Raw genomic sequence first — 10,508 nt, 5'->3', positions numbered from 1 at the left:
GTCCTGTGGGAGAGAAGAAGATAATATGATGGCGAGACACAGCATCTTGTCCGGTTACCAGTTCATAGTAGGTATCGGGATCTAGATAGTGAAAGGTGAATATTCAGGGGTTACGTGAACCCCACCATGACAGCTACTCCGCTCCGAAGGATTTTAGCAGTCATAACCCTCCTGTTTATCATTCCAGTGTTATTTTTATTAGTAGATTCCAAATCCCATTATGTTTAAACAATTCATGCTCGCCAATGTGAAAACTCCCTGCGAAATAACTTTATCACGCAATGAAACTAGGAAGAAATGAGAGTTTCCTTGTAAAGTGAAAAGTAAAATCAATGCTGCGCCTAGCATTGTGGTCCCATCCAAGTGCTCTGTGGGGACCACTCGCCTTGGTTGGAAAGCGCTGAACTTGGCCATCCTGCACACCTATTGAAATTGAAATAGCTATATAAAGAACATGCATGCTTGGAACACAATTCCTTGTTGGCAACTTCACATATGTACCTCGCTAAATATTTTGTTAGATCCATGCATCAAGTGTTTTTACCCCAGATCTCTGTGATATAAACAATTTGCAAAGATTTCTTTATTGAGTCAAAAAAGTGAGCGTGTTCAGATGTGGGACATGGATAAACCATGCACTAAGGAATGGTTTATGAATGGCCACACCTGATAAAGTAGAGATTGTGAATACACACTATGGCTTAGAGGTGTATAACCTGTGTAGTGCAACACCATACTTTGGTTTGGCTTCAAAATGAAAGGCAACCGCGGTCTGCCAGTTGAGTAGCCCTGCCCTACTCTATAGCTTCTTCCAGTCAACAAAACATTAAATCTGTCAAAATAGGCAGATTAATACATTGCCCGAATTCTGCAATATGAGAATCTCATTCAAGCAATAAAGTATGGTACAACACTACACAAGGCCAAGAAAAATGCATAACTTTAATCAGTCATATAAAAAATAATACAGTGCTACTATATCATGTGGTCTATCAGTGCAGTTAGGATTTGTCGCCTACTGAAGTGCAGCCTCAGATGTGAGAGACATTTACAAATTATTTTATGAGTCAAACTCCAAATTAAACAAATAAAGATAAGTGAATGTGATATTCCAGCGGTTCTCAACCAAAGGCCCGGAGGGTGCCACAATGCTAAGCGAAGAACTGATTTCACTTAACAAGGGAACTCCCAGTACTTCCTAGGTTCATTGCTTGATAAGGTTATTTTTATTTCACAGGGTGTTTTCACTTTGTTGAGAATGAATTGTTTGAACATAATGGGATTTGGAATCTACCAATCATAATAACACTATAAATATCACTGGTGGAGCCACTCCAGGAAGGGGGCCCACGAGCCATGAAAGAGTTGATAATCAGTAGTGACCAAAACTGCTGTAACGTGGTGGACCTCATGGTATAGTAGCACCAATAACACGGTGCTCCAAAAAGTATGTGTATCAAGATGACGCACAACCTGAACCCTAACCTGATACACATACTATATTCAGGTTGTGCACCATCTTGGTGCAAAGGCTTCGGGAGCACCAATAACACTGAGTGTAAAAACTATATGCATAAGATATAAGCAGTGAGTTTTATACATTTAAGAAGACGTGATTTTGTGAATATAACTTTGGATTAAGGACTTTTAATCCAGAGGAGAGGAAAGTCGATAAGATGGCTTAAATCCCGAGATATACAGGTTCAAATTCTGTTGGGGAATTACTATGCGAGAACTGCATGATTTTCTCACTGTTGTTGAAAATCATAGTTGGCTTAGCATTTACAGGTAAAAAACAGGCACTTCAAGCAGCAAAACTTAGGGAGAAACAGCCTAATTTTGGCAACAAAAAATCGGTATTGATAAAAAATGAAATCTCTTGTTGAAAACTTAAACACATCAGTTGCCAGACCCAAATGAAGAAACCAATAATAATTCAAAGGGCTTTTTTAACCCTTGCCTCAACTATTGTTTTGTATAGTTATCTTTTGAGCATTTCCTGTACAGTATAGTATTGGAGTGTCTAATTTTTTCCTTTTTTTACCATTTTGAGTACAGTTTTCACTCTTCAAGTTGCAGCGTTAGCCCAAAAGGTCAAAATTCGGAAGAGATATTTAGAGAAAATATCACTAAAAATAATATTTCAGAATTTATTTAGAATAACGCGAACTCGTGGATCCTTCTTTTGCGCTCGTGAGCCGCATGCGTATAATGCGAGGATGCTGCAGTAAGAGTGAAGATAACAATTCATGTAATTGAAGAATGTTGCTGCACACTAATAGAAATATATGTTTTCTGGTGTACAGCAAGACTCTTGAATAACTTAATATTTGAAATAATTAGAAATTCAATTTCGTCCTGAATTAGCAGCTTACGAATTATATTAATCGATGTAGAAAATCGGGACTCTGGGGTAAAAGGGGAACCTCAACTCTCGAACCGGAGAGTTTCGGTAAAATAACAGTCGTTTGCGGCAGATTGGGGCGATGAATCTTCCTTATAGAAGACGACTTGAATCCTGCTTTAATGTTACCTTGAGTTATAGCAGTCACGCTACCGATTGGACGTTTATTTTTTGTTGCTAATGGTAACGGGGGTAAATTGAAGTTTCCTAAAAAATCTACACTTCCAGGGTTCTTTAGAGGCTTATTCTTATTTAGGTTGAGTTTGACTTTGGGGAGTGGAAGCTCGAAATTCTGATTTTTACTCGATATTGAACCCTCAGAAAAAGTATCAGTCGTTAATTCTGTTGCAGTTGGGAGCACACTCCAATCAATTCCGGCATTTGCTCGAGTTTTTACTAAAATTGAACGCGTCTCCTTTTGATGGTGAGACTTTAACGACCCTGCTGAATACGACTTCGAACTCAACAATTCTTGAAAAGATCGTTCTGAAAAATTATTGCGCCATCCGGCAGAGTGGGACATTTCTGTTGCGAATTGACTAAATTTTGACTTCTTGTAGCGTTTCTCTTTTGCATTGAGATCTGGGTCTTCGTATTGCAGTGCGACTTTTGACATTGTTTTCATTTTTGGATCACAATCATCAATCATTGAGTTTCGATCATTAAATGGCAAAATCATTTTTCCACGATTTGGCAAAGTGACTTTATTTCTAATCTTCCGAGGAACTGATAATTCTTCTAAGCGTTTCGGATGATATTTTCCTCGTTTCTTTCGTGTCTTTGAAGTTATTTCTGTATCTTTATACGGATTGTCATCCGGCCTTACTGATGAAACTTTCCACTGACGGAAACCTTCCTTTGATAACAAATTTTTATTTTTCAAGTTAGCATTTGAATTTTCAATTTCCTCATTTCTGTGTGATACACTAGATAGCCATCCGCATAGTACATCCGAATCGTTTTGCTGTTTTCCCTCGTAGAACTCATCGCTTATTGTCAGAAGCTGAGCAACTAACGCTTTCCCACTTATGTTTGGAAAGGGCTGAGATATCTTGTCTCCGGATTCATTCATTATGGTATCACCATATCAATCCACAATACTTCAATTATGACAGTACAATCGGCTTCTTTCGGATTTTTATTCTACATGTTTAAATTATTGGACGGAATTCTACAGAGAAATAAAATATCATGATAAAAAAACTACTCTACTAAGCCATGATTATTTTATTTGAGCATTTAATAAGTAAAAAGCCAACAAACTGACAAACGAGAATATCGGTCAGAGACCGAAGACTTATCGATCGAAAGTTAGGGGATCCCCAAAAACAGCGCTCTTACTCCATAGTGAAACATTGTGTCCCATCACTAATTAATCAATAACTCGCTAATTATACGACATAATTCGCCCAAAATCAATAGGCTTCTGGTCCGAGATATGATGAATGCACATGCAAAATCTGGAGTAGATTTAATCTCGCTTTCGTGAGATATCGCGTGCATCTAACAGACAGACACACAAATACCTATCAACATAGGCTACTTACCGATTAAAATCGATAAGTAACAAAAGCGAAAAAAAAAATATATACAGGTATATAAGTTATCACTACAAAGCTATTTTCTTACGTGCCACTGCGAGGACCCAGGGCCCGATTTGAGGAATCTCGTCTAAACCTGATAACATGACCCTGGACCTGGCAACACTGAACGCAAATTCTTTCTCATTTAAGATGTCTCTGTGTAAGAGACTGTAACCACGACAAAACAAACAGTTGTTTTCACCTTGATGTAATGTTCTTGTTCTGGCATTACGGTACCTAGCGGTATCAATTAAAGATTTTGTGTAGATTTCATTCTGTCTGATAATATCCAAAATTTGGAATAAAATCCGACAGAACACCATAGAATTACATTGCGACAATAATCAACGCCGTTGCCAATGAAGCCTTGTTTACTTAACCGAGACGAGTAAACAAGAAAATATGTCAATCATTTGTGCTCTTTGAACTTTGACCCGTTGCCCAATGACCCGTTAAATTTGTTAATCATGAATTTAGAAAACAAAATTTTATTTCCAAAGTCTACTTGAAGGTTTAAAATCTATGCATCTGAAGATAAAAAATATGCTATTTACATATCCAACATAAACTAGTAACCTGAGGACATGACGTGCATGGACATACTTATCATTGAACTGTCTTTTTGACTTTCTCCAGCAAATATTACAATATTATTCTTTCCTAAATTATAATTCGAGACAGAAATTTATAGAAATATTTTTAAAGATGAGTAAATTACTTTTGAGAATAACTTAACAATTTTATACCCCCAAAAATTCTGCATTTATATGACGTCATATGCCGCGTTGAAAAATTAACACGTCAAATGTGTCTTGTGCAAGAACAGGTTTATGGTTTAGCAGTCCAGTAAAGATGGAGAACGAGACGTCTTTGGTTGTGAAATATGAAGGTGTTATATGGCTTGGTGTGCATGTCGCTTTGACTTGGATATCCTATGCGCAATATTTTCTTATAATTTTGCTCGATTTCATACGAATCGCAACCAGGAAATTAAAATTGGGAAATTCTAGCCGAAGCAAAATTCTGGAAGATGCGAAACTTTTGTCAAAGGTTCCCAAACATATAGCGATCGTTGTTGAAGGGAAATCTGAGTTGGAAGACCTGGGGAATGTTATATTATGGTCGATTATGCTGGGAATTCCATACATCACCATTCATGGACAAACTGGTGAGTTATATGCTTATTTGCCATTAAAACAAAGATTTACAAATAGGGGTCCGCAGCCCAAAAAGTTTGGGAAACTCTGCAGTAGGGCACAGTTCTCAAATTCCAAAAATAGCCCCCACATTTGAAGACCTCAATTAGAGTAGTAAGTGTTTTCAATTAAGCTAAGGAAAAAAAAATTACTGTAGGATTCGAAAGCTTCTAGCAAAACCCCCATTTTGGTCATATGACTGGCTATGCACAACCCGATTGAGGTAAATTATTATCGAGACAAGCATGGCGCGATCTAACACATCTGCAGTTGACTAGACACTCTCGTTTCAGTGACAGAACAAGAGACAAGATATCAGTATATTCATGTACAGTGCCTCATACAGAGGAAAATTATGGAAAAGCATTATATAAAAATTGAATAATCAGCCATTTTTATTTTACAGAATTATCTCATCCATCGACTTTCGAAAAGTTGACGAAAATATGTGAGCGGAAGAAATTGGAATTCCAAGAAAATCAAATAAAGATAAATTATCACCGGGACTCGAGGTTAATTGAAGGTCAGAACTTGTATTATGTGTGTGTGTGTGAAGTTGGAGAATTTACTTCTCGCCCCAACTTTGGACTCTGGATTAAAAAAAAGTTGACCCTGATAATCAAAACTATGTTGTATGTTGGCCTTCTTTAAATAAACTGTTAGAAACGCTTAGTAAACTTGAGTCGTATCAGGTAATTCAAAATTTTTACTCCGACTTCGAAGAATTTCAAAATACGACCGCAAGACTCCATTGAAAACTATGACCCGTCAGACCTGATATATTTTAATTTTTCATCTTCCGCAAAACCTTAATCCTGGATGAAATTGTTAGAAGTCGTTATTTTTCATGAACTTTTCTCCCTTAAATTTGTAATAAGCATCGAATACTGTGTCTGAAAAAGACTTCAATTTGAGAATCTCCCATAGTGTGTGTAAAAGTTAGTGTTAAGGCATAATTTTATTCCGATTTTCCTAAATTTAGTTCTATTACAGGTTCAGGACTGTCTGTGTTAACCAATTGAATATACCCCCTGCCAATAGTTTTCAGTCTCTTTACATAACTTGATGTAAAATAGGCAAACAAAATTAGTCATCATCCATTTTTAGCCGGAAATGCACAAAGCGGCGTCTTGATAACATGAATGATCAGAATATTGGCATTATAAGAAACCATTTTGTTTTTAGGTGATCACCATGGTTTCAATGTGATGATGTCATCAATTCAATATGGTCGACAGAGATTAGTGGAGGTGACACGATCACTTTGTCAGCAGGTCCAGCAAGGAATGCTGAGCCCAAATGAGATTGATTTGAATAAGATGAATGAAAGTTATGGAGGCAAGTTTTATTTGAGCAGCAATAGATGTGTAGGGCAGGGTTTTCCAAACTTTTTGAACTGCGGACCCCCATTTATGAATCTTAGTTTTGACGGTCCGCATTCAATGCTGTATCAGTTTCTGTGCCGAACCTGGTGCCACTGGTCTAGATCGTTAATGACATCAATATGGATAGGCTCAACACTTTTACTACGAACACTAAGTATCCATGGCATGTCTGGGATTCTGTATACTATTTATTCCTCTGCATTGTGCTGGTCGGACTAAGTATGGTGCATAGTGAGGGTGTGTAGCTAATCACTAAAAAGTTCATCTTAAGCTTGTTGCCTTCTTAGTTATGTATGCTGACCTTTGACCCTGTTTTATTCATTTCCAGATATACTTCCTGAACCAGAGTTTGCAATATCTTTCAGTTCATATCCCTGCCTACATGGGCTGGATCCTTGGAAAACAAGGCTAACAGAAATCATGTGAGTAGGAGGCTTTATCATATTGAATGAGAAAGAATCTAAATGAGCACCCATTCCATACTCATCGTCCAAAGGTGGTACACGTCAGGGGGTGGTTTTGGAGGTTGACCCCCCCCCCCCCCCCCCCAACCTTGTTTTCAAAATGTAAAAAAATAAAAGCATCTTCCCGTATCATACATTGCAATTTTTCGTTGCTTGAAACACTTTTCAGAATCACAAGACTCATAAAACACACATTTCCTGGCGTTTGGCTTGACCCTCTAGCTGTTCCTCCTCCATCAAGTCATCACCATGTGGAACAAATGCAACGTGCAATTTTAATAACTTAGTTGGGTCTTCATTTGTTTCTGTGTATGACGTTATTGTCGACCAAGAGGTATTTTAAAGATTTTAGTCGATCGCAGTTGAAAGCAGATTAGCCACCCCTGATGTAGGCAGTACGAGTGATGGATTCCATGTTTTCAGTAATTCATTTGTTGACAGGACTTTTTACAATAAAAAAAGGTGCACAGAAATGCATGTTTTCCATAGAATCAAGTATTCGAGATTGGACTCGAAAAAAAATATTCGATTTAATTCTGAAATCATCAGGTATTCGAAAATGCCCGGCCTTACTAACAATTATCTCTTTTTCATTCAGAACTCTTCCTTCGTTGAGTGGAATCTCATATTCGACATATTTTAGTGCTTTAAATAAATTTGCGAACATGAGACAGCGGTTCGGAAAGTAGCAATATCACTGAAGCAATCATCTTTCTGTTTCGCAATCTACTCTGGGCGAATCACTGATGGAGCATAAACGAACATAAAGAATGCTTTTTTTAAATAGCTCAGTCTGTTGTAAAGCTTTTCAGCCCCGCCCTCCCCCCTGATTTAAATAGAGTAAATTATTGGTACTCTCGAATTATGTGAACCAAGATGATGGACACCGGAACGTAGTATGTGTACCAGGTTAGGGTTAAGGCATTTTTTTCTTATTTAAGTCCTATTACGAGTTCAGGGACTAGCCAAGTGACCTCCGTAGTATTCGTTCCTAAAATCATTGTTTAACCCTAACCTGGTACACGTATTACATTCCGGTGTCCGCCATCTTGGTTTGCATACTTCGGGAGTACCAAATTATTCAGTTTGAGCCAGCCCAGTCATGGGATGCCAGACTCAAAGAGTCTGCAATAATACTGACATGTTATATCATGTTACGCTTTTTTCCTTTGCTTACCAAATAGTTCATGTTTTCCTAAATTTTATGAAGTTCCAAATCCTGTTATTATAAAATAGGATTTTCATAGGGACAGAAAAGCCTGTAATATGGCCTAATCTTATTATATTGAAATGGCGTTATATTTTGTCTCTTTTGAAAACATCTTGAAATTTGTATAGCATAGTATGCCTTCATTTCTTCTGCTGCATTTCAATATGATTTCGATCCCAATTACTCAACTAGAATTGGTCAATGAATGAATAGCACTAGCACTTGTGATGAACTTTGACACTCAGTCATTGACGGATTCACCCCTTAACTGTCTCAAGTGAGACCCATTACTTGTGGTTTAGTGACTCGTACCCCACTGATAATATTGCTGAGTTGACATGTAAGTGTTCCCAACACTTGTGCTAGTTATATGTTTGTGCAAACACATTTTTTGAGTGCGACACCTTCACAAACCCCAGTAATGTTTTCTATTAATTTAAGATCCGAACATCGACTGAAAGAGGGAGGTACTCAAGAGTCCACCAGATTTGGACTCTGTCGCCATAAATGACTAGGTGAAGTTGTCAAATAACGGCCGATGATACATAACACCCGGGTCGCCATTTAACGGAGACTCTCAGCCGGTTGTTTTTCCTTCTTTTTGGGAAGATGCCCGCCAAAACGAATAAATTTGAAAAAATAACGCAACGCTTATATACAGGATGGGCCATCTAAAAGTAGCCCGATCTGTCGATAGGTTGTATAGGTCAGGGGTGTGCAAACTGCGGTCCGCGGGCCAAATGCGCCCGACAAGGAAAAATTGTGCGGCCCGCTGCCAGTTTTGAATGTTGTAAATGGAATGAATTGTACCCGGGGCTCGTTACTTTGGTTCAGTAACCCAACACTGATAATATTGCTAAGTTTACTGCCATAATTTTGTTCATTAAAAATTCCTCACACAGACAAATGGTTAGTTTGTCCCAACCCTTGTTGGGATTGCCCAATGTTGAAGACTCCAGTAATATTTTTATCGATTCTTTTTTCTTAAGACCTGTGAACGGTGATTTTTGTTCATTAATAAAATTCCTGACATAAACAAATGGTTAAGTCTTGCGTGTCCCAACCCTTGTTATCCCTGGGGCCCAATGTTGAAGACTCCAGTAATATTTTTATCGATTTCTTTTCTATTTTTTTCATATATATTCCCTGCAAACTATCTGTTTCTATTTTTGCTGTTGAAATAAATCTTTGCTTCTGCTGTTTAAGCCTCTCGTTTTTGATTCTTGAGCAGAAGACTTGTGAGCAGGGCTGTGATTTTTGGAAAGGCAATACCTGCAACGTTTTCGACAGTCATTAGTTGTTTCTCAAACAGTGGGGCGCGTTGCATTTCTTCCTTATGTATGCATATTTACAATGCGTTTTTAAATAAAACAAAACATTTGCATTACTATCTGTTATTACCTAAAGTATGTTGATAGGTATTTGTTTGTTAGATGCACGTGATATCTCACGAAAGCGAGATTGAATTTGCTCCAGATGTTGCATGTGCATTCATCTTATCTCGGATCAGAAGCCTATTGATTTTGGGTGAATAATGTCGTATAATTAGCGAGTTAATAATTAATTAGTGATGGGACACAAGCGCTGTTTTGGAGGATCCCCTAACTTTCAATCGATAAGTCTTCGGTCTCTGACCGATATTCTCGTTTGTAGCTTATTGTTAGCTAGTTATTTTTGAGGAGGGGCGCGAGATTTGACAAATTGTAAAAAGGTGGGTTAAAAAGTTTGAGAACCACTGGTCCAACGAAAAAGCTTGCCACACCACCAAGTTTTGTTTCAAAATTTGTTTTCATCCTGATTTGATAGCCAGACTCTGAATCAACCAAAAGTTTTATCAGATTTCACTATCTTAATTGAATCATGCTTATGTTAGTTAGAACTTTATTTCAGATACTGAGCAAATCAATCTTTATTTGGGTTTTACCTAGGCTTACATATATTTCAAGAAAAAAACTGTGACAGTGCAGATTGGACAAGCCAACCTTGGTTCAACATTTATTATACCAATGTAGGTAGATTGGGTGAATCAGTCTGGTTAAAATATCCTTTAAATGGTTTTTGCAACGATTAACAACAGCATAATTGGGAGGCAAATTAATGTATAGTTCATACTTCATATCATAACTATGATATAAAACTCTCTTTACATATCTTAACTAATAAAGTGAGTTGCAAATCAGAGGTAAATCGGCTGTCTTTGTTAAAAAAATTTGAAAGAATTAAAAAAATATTTGATGACCGCCATACATACCGGGATATTTAGGCC

The 10,508-nt window shown here is 37.5% G+C and overlaps 1 protein-coding gene across 1 annotated transcript; it reads left to right on the top strand.

Annotated features, from left to right (window-relative positions):
- Positions 1 to 4,791: 4,791 nt before the first annotated feature.
- LOC120337409 (dehydrodolichyl diphosphate synthase complex subunit NUS1-like) lies at positions 4,792 to 9,447 on the top strand. The gene is made up of 5 exons (XM_039405173.2): positions 4,792 to 5,155; positions 5,590 to 5,706; positions 6,369 to 6,521; positions 6,897 to 6,990; positions 7,631 to 9,447. Exons 1-5 carry the CDS (start codon positions 4,840 to 4,842, stop codon positions 7,719 to 7,721), a joined length of 771 nt encoding a protein of 256 aa, XP_039261107.2. The 5' UTR covers positions 4,792 to 4,839; the 3' UTR covers positions 7,722 to 9,447.
- The last annotated feature ends 1,061 nt before the right edge of the window (positions 9,448 to 10,508 follow it).

Source organism: Styela clava, chromosome 10 (assembly GCF_964204865.1).
Source record: "Styela clava chromosome 10, kaStyClav1.hap1.2, whole genome shotgun sequence".
Lineage (NCBI taxonomy): Eukaryota > Metazoa > Chordata > Ascidiacea > Stolidobranchia > Styelidae > Styela > Styela clava.
This window is presented reverse-complemented; position numbering and strand designations above follow the sequence as displayed.